At 42.0% G+C, this 18,180-nt stretch overlaps 1 protein-coding gene across 1 annotated transcript; it reads left to right on the forward strand.

Moving 5' to 3' along the window:
• The first annotated feature begins 6,783 nt into the window (after positions 1-6,783).
• Positions 6,784-17,559, forward strand: CRTISO (carotenoid isomerase). Its single transcript, XM_087392410.1, has 13 exons — positions 6,784-7,346; positions 7,630-7,836; positions 13,213-13,312; positions 13,422-13,504; positions 13,635-13,691; positions 13,795-13,947; positions 15,264-15,342; positions 15,473-15,621; positions 15,724-15,858; positions 15,988-16,101; positions 16,323-16,433; positions 16,511-16,619; positions 17,062-17,559. Exons 1-13 carry the CDS (start codon positions 6,906-6,908, stop codon positions 17,133-17,135), a joined length of 1,812 nt encoding a protein of 603 aa, XP_087248536.1. The 5' UTR covers positions 6,784-6,905; the 3' UTR covers positions 17,136-17,559.
• The last annotated feature ends 621 nt before the right edge of the window (positions 17,560-18,180 follow it).

An 18,180-nucleotide genomic window follows, 5' to 3' on the forward strand; every position in this document is an offset into this window, starting at 1 on the left:
TAACAATAAAAATCCCCCTTCAACGATGCCAAAATGTTGATAACATTTCTCATTTCAAAGTTTGAGGATGTTGGTCACCTATAGTCATGTCATTGCTCATTGTAGGATAGGTATTCATAAATGTAGCATAGGTCCTTGAGCTGTATTTTGATGAGAGGGGTAGGCTAAAGCATGGAAAGAAGCTCTACTATGCGCATAGGTGAAAAAGAAGGCATTATCATAGGATTAGTGGAGGTTATCGCCTCCTTAGGGGTTCAAGGGTTTAGAAAAGGTTGACAAATCTCATTTTGGGGGCCCAAGCTTGGATACTACCATAAAGGGCCCACTCCTCAACCTTGAACTCTCTCTCAATCCTAAACTCTTTCCAAATCCTAAAACCCCTAGTTACCTTCTCAACCCTTGGCTTTTTCTTAGCACAACCACTTGTGCTTTGCTATCCGCTTTTCTCCACATGGGAAGCATTGATTGCTTTGTCAGATACCCTACATGGTAGCTTCTATGAGTGCTTCTATGACCTGTCTTTTCATGTATATCTGATTATGCTACTCTTATAAAGAATTGAAAATCATGTTCATTATAGCTACTGTATTTTGATGTTACTATAATCCCCAACATTCTGTGGCCCTCTAGAGATTGAGACAACATAGGGATCCAACACTTGGATGCCAGCATGCATGTCTTTTGTAGATCTCCCAAAGATGTGTCTTCGTTGAAACATGGTGCATCTATACTCTGGATAGCCAGATAATCCGAGAGAGAAAAATCAAGCCTACTAGGAGCCATGTAAGAATGTTTCCTTGTCACCGAATACAACAAAATCCAACCCCCTGATACCAAAATAATCAAACACATTGTTTGAACCTATTTTGGTAGAACAGGAAGGGGGCAATGGATGAAACAAGCAAATACTAGATCATGTTTGACCTCCATTTGCTCTAGGCTAAAAAGGGTTAGCTATCCATGTTAATATTATAGTCAAAAGACAACAAAAACATGCACATCCTCCAAAAGCTATCAGCCATGTGCAACCCAAAGTGCATGTGCTGATGCTTAGTCATGCCACATTGACTACAGCTAAGCACCATTCAGCAAGTCATCTCTGCTATACTCTTCAAATACAACTAACCAAGATCCAATCATGCACTCTAACGAGTACCCCTTCTTTCTTAAAGGTGAGTCATGAGCTTGCTTATGCTCATATTCAATATATGTTGTAAAAAAATCGGTAACAAATGTACCATTCACTATTTGCATGCTTCTAACCCTTTTTCCACACAGCACTAGTAACATGAACATTAAAGTTGGAAGGACAAGGCAATCATTCCTTGCAATCATCTTTCCAAGTTCCGTTAAGCTCAGTTATTTTATTTTGTAGAGCGACCTTTACTTAAGCTCTCCACACAAGGCACAATTTGCAAGGTTGATGTCATAGAAGGATGTCAAGTCAACTGGTAAATAAGTTTCGATAAATCCTCATTGGAAATGGACTAAAATAGTGGGTGTATAAGGTTGTGTAATGCATTACCCCTTGAAAATAATTGCATTAGAATATCAAATTCATAGCCACAATTCACAAATATGAAAGTACAATGGACCCATTTCTGTCTAGGCTAGAAATTTTGTCTATCAAGTAGCCACTCACTTCCATAGCACAAGTCCCATCTACGCGATAACATGTGCCAGGTGGCGATGAAGGAACTCGCAAACATATAGGTGGTCTCCCTATGATACCAACATCCATCCTTCATTATTGACAAGCTAAAATAACTACATACAATATAAAGAAGCATAATGCCTTGATGATAAATATGCCCAACATAGACTGGCTATGCTACTTGTATATATATTAGAGACACCTACATCCTTATGTGTATTATTCCCTCTCCAATCGGTAAGTAGGTTGAGTTTTGAGCAACAAGGTTTTGTAATGTTAGCAGTAAAGATGTAACAAAGCCAAGAAGAATACGTATTTAACAATTTTTGTAGTGTGTTTAGCCTAAGAGATTTCTTTAATTTATAAAATTAATGAGAGAGAAGATATCTAGTATGCTGGATAGTTTTTGAAAACAAAAAGACAAAGACTCTTAGGATAGTCACTCTGTACAACAAGTAAGATAGTTGATGGTTTAAGGATCTGCCTCCATTAAGTCACAAGTTGAGAATGTATAGCATTAATAAAAATTTAGGTTTTCAAACAATTGAGCAATTGGTTGCTCCCCTTAAAGCAAATGGAGTTCTTCTAAGTCCCCCTTGCTAGCTGCAATTTTCAAAAAGAGATGGAGCAATTGGGCACCCCTGTCGAATTGATCTATGCAACCAAAATCTTCCAACTACCCCACCATTTAGACAGAGAGCTACAGATGCATTACCAAAAAGTATAGAAGTCATCGAGATGAATCGCTCCCCAAAGCCCAACCTTCTCAACACAGCAAGGATAAAGTCCCATCTCACCTATCATATGCTTTATCTAAATCCAATCCCATCAGGTTACACTTCTGCCTAGTTGCACAAGCCAAGTCCAGAGCAAATGAGGTGTTTAGGATGTTCTCATAAATGTCTCTACCTCTCACAAACCCACTTTACTCTCTATCTACCACTTGAGCATAGATCCCCCCAACCTGTAGTGCCAATGCTTTGGCCATAATCTTATATGAGGTGTTGAGCATTGAAATCGGTCTCCAATCCCCAACATAAAACTTGTCTTTTGGGGACAATTTAACTGGCCCAACATTTACATCTTGAGATAGTATTCCTTTGATCAAAGATGCATTCAGCATATTAGTCAGGTCCTGCCCTAGCACATTTTAGAAAGTGATAAAGAATTCCAATGTTAGACCATATGAACTCGAAGAGCAGTCCTTCTTAGTTCGGTTTTGCAAACTGAGCCCTTTAGGCCTTAGAGACTCTAGGCTACAGTCTCTAAAGCACTTATTCACTAAATCACTCCATTCATTGCTTTGCTCAAGCTTATCCTCAACTAAACTGTTCAAGTGAACTCGGAAAACTTTAGCTATGTGCTACAACTCACTCACAATATTCTCCCTATTGATCCACTACTCTGTAAATAGTCTCCCTCTATTGCCAACAAATCTACTAGCTTCCCTTTCCTGACTTTATCCTCCTTTTCCCAAAAATTTTCCACTCTAATTGCTTGATCCCATCTTATACAAGGATCTTCAGAGCCCAATCTTATTTCCTGCCATGTCTCCCTTAGTATCCTGCAAAACATCTTTAAAGACAAGAATCTATTCTTGAAACTAAAGGGCACATCAAGAGACCTTCCAATAGCTACAAGAAGACTAAAATTCCATGCAATTGAGACATGGTCAGACAAGCATGTGTTCATCATATATTCTCCTTTAAAAGGGGCATACATCCACCAGGCTTCCTCAGGCACATAACGCTATCAAGACACTCTGCTCGGAACTCCTCTCCCCTTCTTCTATTACACCAGAAAATCTTGATAACCCATTGGTGTCCAACATCATACACTCCACTAATATATCGTTTACCCAAAGCTCCTCTCATGCCTCAAATTCATGTAAGAAAAAAGACAGAGTAGAATGAGAATGATCCCCATCACCCTCAGTAAAGTTCCAATCACCTCCCAACACCCACAGTCTATTCCTTAAGCTCTCATTCAGCTCCCTCCAATAGTCACTCCTCTCTCCTGTAGAATGAGATGCGTAGACACTTAGCACATTAAACTCAAACCCATTTACATTAACAAAGACAACAACAAACCATCCAATCTTTTCTTGGAACAATTCATTAGCCCCCAAGAGAGTTACTCACTAAGACAGCCGAGCGGCCCTTTTCTCTATTAGGGCAATTCACAAACAACCCCCCTAACTTTTGAAAAAGAAACCAGAATCCATCTTCTTCCCCACACTTAAACTCTTCTAGAAAGATAAGATCCAGCTTTGATACCCTAAGCACATCAAAACAACCCCTCTATTTGATAGGATTACAACACCCCTCACATTCTTCACCCTCCCCGCACTCCCCTCCCCCCCTCAATTACCTTGCCCTGCATTGCGAGTCGTATCCTTAATCCTCTTGGAGACCAATCTAGCAGACTACGCTTGGTAACACTCATTCCATTAATTGCTTGTCTAATTAGATGAAAACCACTAAACTATGGTGTTCACACTCTCCGGTGGACACCTCCAGCCCTAATTGAGGTGGGCACCTCTAGCCCTCACTAAGGTGGAGAGATAGCTCATGGTAAAGATTAGTGGAAACTTGTTCGGTTTGGCATGCTCGCCCAATCCTCCGAAACCCTGATGTAGACTAATAAGAACTTGGAAGCTCACCAAAATCCTATGTCCAAAATGTGCAATTGGGTGCTACTTGGTTTCAACACCATAGGTTGCAGATGCTACTTCAAATGTGGTATTCGAGAAGATATGGCTGGGTGGGGTCAATTGCTTGAGTTGTGGTTGCTCTTGAGTGCCACCCTCTTTCCGCTTGCATTTGTGTGGCCCCCTTCCAAATCAAGCTTAACTTCAACTCTATTCTTTAAGTAGAGGTTTCGATGTGGAGCCATTCTCGAGGTTCGGCAAGAACAAGATGGAGCTTCATGGGAGGTTCGAAGGGTGACCGAAGGTTCGGAGGAGCACAAGCACGCACGACACTAACACATGACGATCACAACAGACCTATCCGTGTTAGCTTTGTCATTTTTGATTGCGCTACCAACACGAGTTGATGTGGCATGCCACGCGTCACGGACACAAATGTGGCTATCACGAACTAATGCACAGACTATGCATCACATGTGTCGTGGATTGCATGAACTACAAGACTGTGCGCGTTGATGTATAGATTGTGCATCACTAGACCGACAGGTGTCTTGAACTCTGCAAACTAGAAGATTGTCTATATGAGCTTGAAGACTGCACACTACTAGCGTGCTGACACATGGCATACGTGCTTTTGTTCACACACACATATACACACACACACACACACACACACACACAGAGGCGGGGAAGAGAGAGAGAGAGAGAGAGAGAGAGAGAGAGGGAGGAGGAAAGAGAGAGAGAGAGATAAAAGAGAGAGAGGGGGGGAGGAGACAGAGGAGAGATAGAGAGAGATAGAGAGGAAGAAGAAGAGAGAGAGGAATAAGAGATAGACAGAGAGAGGAGGAGGGAGGAGAGAGACAGAGAGAGAGAGAGAGCGAGAGAGAGAGAGGGGGGGGAGGGAGGGAGGGAGGGAGGGGGAGAGGTCCGTAGGCCTTGAAGAGGTGCTAAGGATGCCATTCCAATCCATTATCAATCATTAGGCACTTGGTATATGCACGTCTTTAAATCAAACTTTAAATCATGTGGAGCATTTAATAAAAGTTGTTAGGTAAGGCTTAGTGCTAATTTGTTTCGAGCCACCGCTAGAGTGATACTCTCTATACCATCGATCTTTGCCACAAAATAATGCTCTTTGAAGTTGCTTAAAATTGCATTGCTAACAATGCATCCTCTACTTTCTCTTCTCCCTCAGTGATGCAACATGCTTTAGTGGTCTTTAAGTGTTGAGTCCAAATTTTAAATTTGATGTGCGATCTTGATGAATTTGATAAGAAACAGACAACTTTCTTGCTATGGTCGACTATGGTCACAATGGGATTAGACATTGCAATAATGATTAACATGATAGAAATAAGAGTCGCCCATGCACGTAAACACATGCACAATTGTGCACACGCATGCACACACACATATGCACACACATCATAGACATGCACATGCATAGAGACTCATGTATAGCAACACCACATGCTCACATACATAGAGATGTACTCACTCACATATGTTCAAATAAACAACACATTTACATGTTAAGTACATTTTCCATTCATAAGCGCTTATCTCCCTTCCCTATCGATTTTTTATTCTTGCTCCCATTAGATGATGGCTTTGCCCCAGACATGAATTTCTTGCATCCAATAGCATAGAAAAGTAAGCTTGAAACCCATGATTACTACTTGAGGCATTCAAAAGTCCACTAAACCATGATGCATAACACATTAATCTTCCAAGCATTTGAGAGGAATAAAGGTTGCAATAAGTACTTCAAATTTCTGCTTCCTCTATTTACAACACTCGCAATTGACGAACTGAAGAGATGGAGGGGTCTTGAAACTTGAAATTTTATTTCCTTAAAGTTCAGATCCCACCTTGAGACCCAGTGGAGCGGGTCTCTAACTCGTCGTAGATGATGCTACTCGTGGATATGGTGTTTAGGATCTGGCTCTCGGCATTGGACCTCTAGTGCTTGGACAGGTATTTAGGATCTGGCCCTCGGCATTGGACCTCCAATCTTTGGGTAGGTATGTATGGTTTTGCATTCCGTTAGGTGCTGGACAAGGATAGCTCGCACGTGAGAAAACTGTGTGCTAGAGTGAGTCCACGAGGGCCCTTGGGGATTGGATTGGCCACCAATGCACTCCTCATTGAGCTGCAATGCAACCTGAGTGTGGAGCTACGAGTTAACAAGGTGAAAATTTCACTAGGTGTGCCAAAGGAGATGCAAGAACCTCACACAGATAGCATTCATTGAAGGACAACTCAACTTAGATTAGGAGAGAATCTAAATCGGAGAAGTCATCCTTAGATGATACCATTAATGCAAGGCAAGGATAGATTATAAGAAGGCAAGAAAAGGTTTTGGCACGACTTGAGTGGTACCAACGTGAGCATCTCGATATAAACTCCCAATATGTGATTCTTTAATTTTGTGAGAAGAAGAATGAGCTATATATATAGTCTTGGGTTCTTGTTGTTTTGTGTCTCTCTTTGTGATTCTTGAAGAAGAAGAAGAAGAAGAAGATATATACTCTTTGGGTTCTTGTTGTTGCTTTGTGCATCTGCCTTTACTGTAGAGCTTCATTGTTGAGCTTGTAAGCTATGGCTATGGCGATGGCTATGGCTTCTACGAGCTTTGCCTTCCTCCCTTCCACCACCTCCAATGGCTATGGCTTCTCCTCCTCCTCCCTCGCATCACCTCCTTCCCCTCTTTCCCTCACCTCCTCTCCCTCCTTCCTTTCCCCTCCCCTCAAACCCTTCCCCTTCCTCCTCCCTCACCGCCTCCCTTTCCCCTCTGCTTCCCTCGTTGCTCACCCTTCTTCCCTCCCTCAACACACCACTGCTTCTTCTTCCCTATACGACGCCATCGTTGTCGGAGCTGGTATGGGTGGCCTCGTCGCTTCCACTCAGCTTGCCATCCGCGGCGCTCGCGTTTTGCTGCTCGAGAAGTACGTCATTCCCGGGGGCAGCTCCGGCTACTATGAGAGGGACGGCTACACGTTTGACGTCGGCTCGTCTGTCATGTTTGGATGCGGTGATAAGGTCTCTCTAACTTATAACTTGAATTGCTCAACAAAATTTGGATTGCCAGCACGCACCTTACGGTCACTACTTCCGTCCCTCTCGTGAGCAATTTGAGGACAAAGTACCGAGCTAAATTCTGTAATGCAAATTGACGACGAGTTCTCACCTTCATAGTAATCGACTCAAGCACTCGCAATTGTGTAATTTACTTCCTTTTCAGTCTGTTTAGTTTGCAATCTGTGTGCTACAGTAGAATTCGCAGGTTTTGGACTGAGACTTTCTACTCTTAAACATTTATCAGGGCTCGATCAACCTCATCACGAAGGCGTTAGCTGCCGTCGGTCGAAAAATGACGTTGATACCGGATCCCACGACTGTTCATTATCATATGCCGAATGGATTGTCTGTGCGTGTGCATAGGGATTATGAAGCTTTTTTGTATGAACTCATCAGTCTATTCCCCCACGAAGCAGCAGGCATTCGCAGTTTTTACGACGAGTGCTGGAAGGTACACTTTTTGCATGGTTACGCATTTTGCGTGTTTCAGAGCTGGGCATCTACAAGCTTGTTGACATTATGGGCGATCTTCGTATTTCTTCATCTTTTTTGGTGTGCAATCATTCAGTTGTACTTGTTTAGTTGATGGAGGAAAACTGCCTTTTTGTTTTTTCGTCTTGTTTTCTTTCATCTTTTCATTCTGCATTCAACTTAGTACAGCTTCCGCTGTAGTAGCGCTTGATCCACGTTCAAGTCTGATTTGAAGCTGGAGAGAGGGCAAAAAATAACATTAACAGTGCCGACGGAACATATTCAAAGATCGGGATTGCCTGAAAATTCCCCGATGTGCTGGCTCCAAGTGCTTGTGGCTCCATGCCCTGCTCGAGAAGTGCTTCCCCTGCTTTGCTCCATGAGATCGTCTTTCTACAGGCTATCAAAGGGTAAGTGGCCGGCCCCCCTCCCTTCAAGATGCCTAGGTAGCGGACTCAGTTGGCTAGGTAGTGGACAACTTGAGGCTGAAGATAGCCTTTCGCTTGGAAGTGCCTGTGAGTACGGGATTACAAAAGAGGCTAATGATTTTATGCACAATGACAACCAGCTTGAATGCCATCATTCGCTGGGAAAGTCCTGTGAATAGGGGATCACAAAAGAGGGTAATGATTTCAGGCACAAGGTCTAACAACCAGGGCTGAAAATGCATGATAACTGTTCTGCTTCACAGTGATGCGTGAACAATGCCTTGTAATTCATTGAATGCTGTAGGCTTGAGAATGCATAGTGATCCCCTAACGCTAGGGGGCGAGGGACAAGGCAGTGGACAGATTCTTTGGGAGCAACCTCTAGTTAACCTTGCAATAATCTGTGGCTTTTCTTTGGAAAAAAATGTATGCATGTAATAGTATTCTGGTAGGAAGGATTTCCAGCTAAAGCTCAACCTTTTGGGATCGAACTTTACCATCCTGTTGATACAACATGCAGCTGAACAGAAGAATGTTGCTTGAAATGCCATTAAATGAATATGGCATAAAATGAGAGAGAAGAGAATTGCAATAAGGAAGAAGAAGATTCTTTGAAATGTCATGAAGGAAACGCCGCCACAATGTATGTATAAGTTGAGAGAATGAGAAGGGAAGTGCAATAAAAGATGACACAATCATTGGGTGTAAAGTGCCTCCCCTCCAAAGAGAGTCTTTGATCAGATTATCTTGGAGTCTCGGCCTTAATGATGAGGATGAGCCCTCAGGTACGTAAAGGCTCTGCTGTTTTGGTAGCCTGGACAATATCTTCCATCGTGTGTCCCACTAACTGGCTAATGAGGGCTCTGTGCTACTGCTCCAAAGTCCCTTTTATCGGCTGAAGAATGTCCTACACCCACCCTTCGCACATAGCTGACCAGCTAGATCCGTGACCTGGTCGACTATATACCTCTCCATGCTTCCTACTCTGGCCCAAATGTCCCTACTAGGCTCACATAGTGGCATCGATAAATGCTCTAAATCCATGGAAGGGTAGGACAAGGAGCATGTCCATCGTAACTGAGTGGATGCATGTAACAAAAAATGCCCACCAATCCGGAGTGCTAGGATTTCTGCTGCCAGAGCTGTGTTATTCCAGGCTCTCCTCTTTTTGCTCCACATGCTGCTGAGTGTAAAGGTCAGAATGAGGAGGAAGGCACTCTTCTTCTAGGAGTGGAGACTTTGGGCGAGGACGTCTTGTGAGCCCAAGATTGCTGCTTTATGGCCTAAAAGCGACGAAGTGCGTGAGGACTGACTGCCTTGTCTGAAGGGTGCTTGCTGAGGCGAGAATTGTTGGAGAGGTGCTGAATGAACAGGGAACCTCGGTACCCCTTCCTCTGATGGACCTTGCTAGAAGACTGTAGGGCCTATTTTTTCAGTCTGCCCCGACTGACTGTTTACTGCTGGCCTGGTCCAACTGCTTACTGCTGGCCTGGTCCAAGGCTTTTTGGGCTGGTGTATGTGATGCGCCAGGTGCCTGTATAGCTGGCTGTGCATGTCTTTTTCCAATCCACCATGCTACCCCATAGGACTGACACAGGTCTGCTGTGCCTTTCCTGCTGCCGTCTGACTGTGTGGCTGCATGTAGTTGTGCTAGTGCTTGGTGCTCTCTGCCTGGCTGCCTTCGTGGACCCTTGTGCTGCATGTACCTGCCTTTTTGGCAGCTCCATGGGTGCTCTACGTAATTCTCGAAATGGCTGCCTCCACAGGTCTTCATGGCTGTCTTGTGACAGCCTGGGGTTGGCTGTCATGGCATATTATCAGGCAGAAGGGTGCATGTAGAAATCAATCCTAAATTGCATTGTAAATCCTTTTCTTGAAATCTCATAATAAGCCCATGTTCACCCTCTTTATGAAAGAGGTGCAGTATGAGAAATATGGCCCATTGGAAAGTTGCCTACAAAGGATTTCTCGTCAAAATTCATTTTAAACCAATGTTCTTGTCAAGCCATCCTTTGTGAGTCATCATGTAATTACTTTTCTTTCAGTTTACAAGACTGAAAAGGAAATTCTTTTGTGATTTATATAGAACAGTGAAGAAATATCTTACGCGACATGTTTAGGCACCAGGCTTGTGAGTACTGAAAATTAAAGAGGATGACAAAGTAGCACCAAAAAGATATATCCAAAATGTGTCTTATTTCATAGTGTGAGATTGTGCTTTAGGTGGGATTAGTGCATGGATGAAAGTAATATTCAGCGTTACTTGATTATCGGTAGAAGACATATAAGAAAATGGGAAGCACATGGAATTCAAAATCGTGCATTAAAGTCCCTGAGGAACGTTTTCACAATTTCCATCAAATTGAGCCTCCTTAACATAAAACTTGATGTGGCTCAAAGGATACCATTCTTATGTCTCTCTTGACATTGCCATAATCCTTGTAAATCCTATCAAATCATTGTCACCTATATTTTTACGTGAGTGGTCTGCATTGCCATGGATTGTTACATGCAAAGCCTGCTCTTATGTAGCTGCAACTACGAGTGTATTGTAGGAGTCCTTATTTGCAAGATTCCATTGAACATTGTAAGGAACGTTGAAGAGTAGGAGAGTCTGCCTTGGCACCTATGCCTCCTACTTCAGATGCAGCTAAATGAGTTGAGAGTCGAGACCTTCCTTGAAGTAGAACCAATTTTGCATACCCTCGTTCTACCAAGCGGTGGAGGTATTGCCAACAGTGGGACTACCCTCGGGACTGTGAAGGTGGAAGCTGATGGCAACCTCGAACATATGCACTTGACAACAGGCATATGAAGCTGCCTATGATGAGGTTGTGTGAGCTTCCTGGGTAGATTGTGAAACCTAACCATGAGTATGAGGCCTCTATTGGTATCTCTGCTTTACCTCTTCCTTGTGTCATGCCTCCCTGTTTCTGTGTAACAGTGGCCGTATTGCCAACAGTGGGACAATCCTAGGTGTTATAGCTATATGGCAACCTCAAAGGCATGCACTTTGGGGTCTCTAATCTTAAAAGAAGCTCTAACCTCTTTTTCATTATGATGTTAAGGGCACCACCACACAAAAATAGACTAACATTAGCACAAAATGAAAAATAGATTTAGATTTAGATACTTGTTGGGGAGAGACTAAAATGAAAACGTTTATAGACTTCACAAGCAGTTGTAGCTTGAATGAAGAGATTTTGGACTACCTTTTGACTAGCCTTCTCCTTTAGTGCTAGCCTTCGCCATGGCTGAGTCTGCCCTTCACCTCCGGAGTGTCGACAGAAACTCAGTACCAAGACTTTGTATAAATGGATGCTCAAGTATGTGTGGGTGTGTGGATTTGTATGTGTGAGATCATATTTTTATACTATGGTCTACACCCACTATTGGGCACTGATGACATCAGTGGGGATGCCATAGTAGCTAGTCCCTGCTATGCATGATGGAGTTTATGGTTTTCAACCTTGTGAGTGACTATCATGAGATTGAAACTGCACTATGTTGTGTTTTTAGAGGATGAGTTGGGGAATGTTTCTGGATTCATTTACGTATATGCTTTTGTCGTATTAGCGGACATGCAAATTTCACCTTGTGAAGTTTTCATCCAAGTTGCGGCCTGCTGGTATTGTGATAATTCTTTCTATCTTAAATGGTGCATTGCCCTATCAGCTAGATTTAGATTTAGATGCTCGTTGGGGAGAGACTAAAATGAAACTTCACAAGCAGTTGTAGCTTGAATGAAGAGATTTTGGACTACCTTTTGATTAGCCTTCTCCTTTAGTGCTAGCCTTTGTCATGGCTGAGTTTGCCCTTCACCTCCGGAGTGCCGACAGAAACTCAGTACGAAGACTTTGTATAAATGGATGCTCAAGTATGTGTGGGTGTGTGGATTTGTATGTGTGAGAGCATATTTTTATACTATGGTCTACACCCACTGTTGGGTGCTGATGACGTCAGTGGGGATGTCATAGTAGCTAGTCCCTGCTATGCATGATGGAGTTTATGGTTTTCGACCTTATGAGTGACTATCATGAGATTGAAACTGCACTATGTTGTGTTTTTAGAGGATGAGTTGGGGAATGTTCTTGGATTCATCTAGGTATATGCTTCTGCCGTATTAGCGGACATGCAAAACTCACCTTGTGAAGTTTTCGTCCAAGTTGTGGCCTGTTGGTATTGTGATAATTCTTTCTATCTTAAATGGTGCATTGCCCTATCAGCTAGATTTAGATTTAGATGCTCGTTGGGGAGAGACTAAAATGAAAACGTTTATAGACTTCACAAGCAGTTGTAGCTTGAATGAAGAGATTTTGGACTACCTTTTGATTAGCCTTCTTCTTTAGTGCTAGCCTTTGTCATGGCTGAGTCTGCCCTTCACCTCCGGAGTGCCGACAGAAACTCAGTACGAAGACTTTGTATAAATGGATGCTCAAGTATGTGTGGGTGTGTGGATTTGTACGTGTGAGAGCATATTTTTATACTATGGTCGACACCCACTATTGGGCGCCGATGACGTCAGTGGGGATGTCATAGTAGCTAGTCCCTGCTATGCATGATGGAGTTTATGGTTTTCAACCTTGTGAGTGACTATCATGAGATTGAAACTGCACTATGTGGTGTTTTTAGAGGATGAGTTGGGGAACGTTCCTGGATTCATCTAGGTATATAACATTAGCACAAAAGGTTGTGAACTGAGGGCTATTAAAATGGCTTGGCTAACTTCTCTGTTGTTTCAACTGTGGGACTTGGGGAGTATGCCATCAACGTGCTTTTCAATTTGATGTTCTCCAAAATCGCATCATTACTCTCAAGGACAATTGTGATGTAGGAAAGATAGGTAAATAGAACAATCAGTTCAAGTCCTGAAATATTAATGGCCTTTTCCACTGCTCCTTAATTTTTTGTCTTTCTGCTTGTCACAGGTCTTTGATGCATTGAACTCATTGGAGTTGAAGTCTCTGGAGGAGCCTCTTTATCTTTTTGGCCAGTTCTTCAGAAATCCCATTGCTTGTCTAACTCTTGGTAATGCTATCAAGCCAAAGCATTGAAACAGCTGTGTAAACATCTCGAAGACACATGTTCTAAACAAAACTTAGTTTTTCCGAATTTGATTGAGTGAAATGCTTTTCAGCTTACTATTTACCACAGAATGCTGGTGACATCGCCCGGAAGTATATCCAAGATCCTACTGTTTTGTCATTCATTGATGCGGAGGTATGTTCTATGTTCTTAGAGGTTACGAGTGTGTTTTTTGGAAACTATGCCGATCCATCTTTATCACTGCTTGTCTTTTTGCATTATTTGTGAAGTTGAATAAGCATGATTTGCAGTTCACTGGATGCAGTGCTTCATTGTAAGCACAGTGGATGCCTGTCGCACACCAATGATAAATGCAAGCATGGTAAGACAAAGTCATACTTGTAGTAAATATTGCTTTTCAAAGATATAGTTTTAATTGATCTGGCTCTATCTAAATTTGTCTTCTGTTATTGAGAATGAATTAGGTAATCTGTGACAGACATTATGGTGGAATTAACTACCCTCTTGGAGGAGTTGGGGGCATAGCTAAACAACTTGCAGATGGTTTAATTGAAAATGGTGGAGAAATTGTGTACAAAGCCAATGTCAAACAGATTCTTGTAAAAGATGGCAAGGCAGTAAGTACAACTTTGACAACTCCTGTGTTCTTTGCCTTGTATGCTGTCAATTCATTGCTAAAAGCGAGTCTCAAACAAAGTCTTTGAGAGACTGGCAGAGCATTAAGTACAACTTGAATAGAGTACACTCCTTGGTGTGTTCTTTGCCCTACACAGTCAACTGCACTGTGCTTTCCAGCCAAATTTGCAGAAAAACTGTGCCTTGCTTAATATTGTGTGAGATAGCTTTCCCACAATTTCAAATGTTCAAGGAAGTGATATCCTTGCAGCATGAAAGTAACCCGAATATGTGTGCACAGTGCATGTGTGTGTGTGTGTGTGGGCACGTGCACACAATAAACTTGCGCGTAAACATGCACATTTGTTTATTTGGTTGTGTTTTGGGATAGAACAAATATTGTTCAACATAGTAGTAAAATTGTTGAGTACAAGAACATGTTCCAAGGTTCATTTAAGTCTATAGATGACCATATTTTAGTAGAAGCAAAAGAGGAGGTTTAGAATAAGTCCATTGAGTATTGCCTTGAATGGCTTTGGGAAATCATCAGAGATGTTTTGGGAATGCCTATGCACATAAGGAGTAAACAAAGGACATTTGAACCTTCGAGTCATCCGGATATTATTCTGGGAACGTCCTGGTGGATGTATGTGTTTTGGTGTACATTTGGAGCCTGCATCAGTGACATAGAGGGATGACTGGGGTGTGTAAATTGCAAGACATAGCAAGACATGAAATAAGACTGTGGAGTGGTCATGCTAAAGTAGTGTGGCTCTACATGTTTTGTTGATCCTTTGACATAGGTGGTGATCACAGAAATGAGAGGTATAAGGAAACTCAATCAAAAAGCAATGTTCTCAAAAAGAAAAAGGAAAAAAAGCTTATTGGCTAGAACGCTGTAAAAGGATGTTCCTAGTTCACACTAGCAAGGTCTCAGTGAACTCACTGCCTCTTGCTTGTAGTATTTACAATGACTTCAGGTTTCTGTGGCCCCCTTGTTATAGGCCCAGTCTAGTTCTTGGACAGCTGGTTTGTTGACCTGCTAGTCGTTTGACCAATCGGCCAAGTGAGGTTTATGCTACAAATTACTAGACTAGGCTGATTGTTCCCCAAATTTTTTATGACCTTACTGTCAACAACCATTGTAGTGCCCTGGTTATGCGAATACCCGCAACAGTAATTAAGGGCACCCGACATTTCCACCCCCATTTTGTGGCACTAAAAATTATATAGATTTTGTGGCTATGAAAATCTACTGCTGGTGAAAGAGCCATGCTCTGTTCTACTGTGAAGTGTTTCTGTAATTGCTGTTTTGCAGGTTGGAGTGAAGCTTTCAGACGGTCGAGAATATCATGCAAAAAAAATTGTGTCTAATGCTACAAGATGGGATACGTTTGGTAATTCCTGCTGTAATAGCAAAAAAAGCTGTGAATTTCTAATAAGAGGATCTCTAGTTTAAAATCTTTCTTCAAGCTATGACCGTTTAAAGCACCACTAAATTTCTCTCCTTAATGTAATGATCATCAGAGAAATTGCTGCAATTGAATCAGCTTCCTAGCGAAGAACAGAATTTTCAAAGATGCTACCAGAAAGCCCCATCTTTTTTGTCAATTCACATGGGCATTAAGGCTGAGGTTCTCCCTGCAGATACAGACTGCCATCATCTTGTGCTTGAAGTAGGTCCATAAACTGTCTAAGGGCTTTGTTTAGACTGATGGTTAGACATTTGTGTGATCTTTTGCTTCCTGTCGTGTGAATTTCTAAGCTTCCGTTTGCAGGATGATTGGAAAAATTTGGAGGCTCCTTATGGTACCATATTTTTAAGCATCCCTACTGTATTAGACCCCTCTCTTGCTCCTCCGGGGCATCATATCTTACATATCTTTACCACTGCTTGGATTGAAGATTGGGAGGTAAGAATGGATGAACTCTTTCATAAACCAGCACATGCGTAAAAATATGGCCCATGATAGCTTGCCAATCACTGCTCTACCAAAATAAGAACTGTGTCATAATTGTTTTTAACATGGTTTCTTATACAGGGTCTTGCACCTGGGGCATATGCTGCCAAGAAAGATTCTGTTGCTAATGTCATTGTGGATAGATTAGAAAAAACTCTTTTCCCAGGTTTAAGGGAAGCGATCACTTTCCAAGAGGTACATCTGATTGTTGCGAGACAAGTACTCCCATGAATTTGCAATGTTTAGGACTTCTGAAAACCATGTGTGTCTTATTGTGTAATTACGTGAAGAAATGCAATTCACATTGTCTATGCCTCATTCTATTAATAAAAAGGAATTTTTTATGTGGATTAGATGCATAGCTGTCTGGGGAGGTTGATGAAATTGATACCACTATTAACTAGTGTGTTGCTTAGGTTGGAACACCCAAAACCCACAGGCGATTCCTTGCAAGGGATGCAGGTACATACGGACCAATACCAGCTGGAAAACCCAGAGGACTCCTTGGGATGCCTTTCAATACAACGGTAATTTCTACATTAAGACGGCAATTTTGCTTCATTGCTTGTTTTTTCCATGAAAATGACCTGCCAAGTCTCTTCAGGCTATGGAAGGATTATACTGTGTTGGAGATAGCTGCTTTCCTGGGCAGGGTGTCATTGCAGTGGCCTTCTCTGGGATGATGTGTGCACATAGAGTGGCAGCAGATCTTGGTAAACTTTCACATAAAAGAAGCAATTCTGTCTATTCTTGTTTTGTGGATTGCATGCCTGGGTTTTCTTTCTTTCATATTCTATCATGTGTCGCTGCCATGCTGCAATAGCATGATTAGATATGTAGCTTCCATGGACACATTGTAAAGTTGGAGTGTTGCTTCTTTTATTCTTGTTTTGTGGATTGCATGCCTGGGTTTACTTTCTTTCATATTCTATCATGTGTGGCTGCCATGCTGCAATAGCATGATTAGATATGTAGCTTCCATGGACACATTGTAAAGTTGGAGTGAGTCATTCATACAGAAAAGATACTGATGTTCCATCTTGAGGCTCGTCAGAACTCTGATTTAAGAAAAAGGAGTGACTGTCATAAATCTGTGAAGGTAGTTGTTGTACCTTGAACCAGGATTCATGTGAATGCTGTTTCACCATGTTTCAGGTTTGGAGAGCCGTTCTGTTATTTTGGATAAGGGTCTTTTGAAGCTCCTCTCCTGGTTTCGAAAGCTTGCATGAGTGTCAAGCTTCCCAGGGATTTGGTCTTCTATTAAAGGTGCATTCTGTTGTGGATCACACCTCTTCATGGCTCTTTGGACAGTGCACGATTTATCATTATACTCGATCCCTTTCCATTTTTCTGTACCCTTTGATTCTTATGCTAGCCTTTGCCATTGGTCACGTCTGTCCTTTGCCACTCTGACAGTGATTAAAACCTCTGGTTGGTCCATTGTGTAACATCGGCAATATTGAGGTGCACAGGTCTTTATAAATCTGACCTGCACCTAAATATTTGCACTGTAGGTTCAAGTAGGGCAGTCCATGCTATACACGGCAGAGTTAGTATGTTGGAGCTTTGTATGCTATGCTCATCAGGGAAGGCGGCATGATTTTTGTTTGTATTTATGATTTGGAATTGAAAAGAAAGCAGGCTCTTATTATTTTTGTAGCTTCTGTGAAGATCTGAGGTGCCATCATGCATGTCTTATCAAATGGTAGGCATTAGAGTGTTTCTTGCCTTTCTGCTGTGACATTGCACATTGCAATACTGTGCAAGCTTCTTGTTCCATATTGTTGGCATTAATGTATACATACTGATAGAACTGTGAGATTCTTTGATTGCCTGGCAGACGTAAGACCATGTTACAACATTCCTGACAAGTTTTTGAAATTGAACCGGATGTAGTTACTGGGCTGTATCTGTATGTTAGGAGTGCTTTATAACTGTGATGTGGCATGGTTACTGAAAGCATTCTAAGATCTTTTGTAGCATACCAATAATTGATAGCTAAAGGTTCTTCATGTTCAATCCTCTGTAAATTCTTTGGTCTCAACACTTTTTTTTTTGGGGAAGAAACGAGGGTTTTATATTAATATTCACAATAAGTACTTTGATCGCATTCTTATATCTCAACCCCGCAGAAAGACCAAAAAGCGCAGTAAAACAGTAAAGACCATGAACTGGTCCACCTGCATACACTTCTATACTTATTGTAGCTTAACCATACCCAACACCTCATGAGAAAGAAGCAGCTACGGTCTCGGGAGTAACCGGAAGAGAGTT

The sequence above is a fragment of the Dipteris shenzhenensis genome, chromosome 21 (genome assembly GCF_047967505.1).
Source record: "Dipteris shenzhenensis isolate YYH24624 ecotype China chromosome 21, Dip_SZ_1.0, whole genome shotgun sequence".
Classification (NCBI taxonomy): domain Eukaryota; kingdom Viridiplantae; phylum Streptophyta; class Polypodiopsida; order Gleicheniales; family Dipteridaceae; genus Dipteris; species Dipteris shenzhenensis.

Excerpts from the sequence above, each read along its gene's own strand:
- CRTISO (XM_087392410.1), top strand. The coding sequence starts at position 6,906 with ATGGCTATGGCGATGGCTATGGCTTCTACGAGCTTTGCCTTCCTCCCT. Across the intron at positions 16,102-16,322 it reads AAGCGATCACTTTCCAAGAG|GTTGGAACACCCAAAACCCA; the intron begins GTACATCTGATT and ends TGTGTTGCTTAG. Across the intron at positions 16,620-17,061 it reads TAGAGTGGCAGCAGATCTTG|GTTTGGAGAGCCGTTCTGTT; the intron begins GTAAACTTTCAC and ends ACCATGTTTCAG.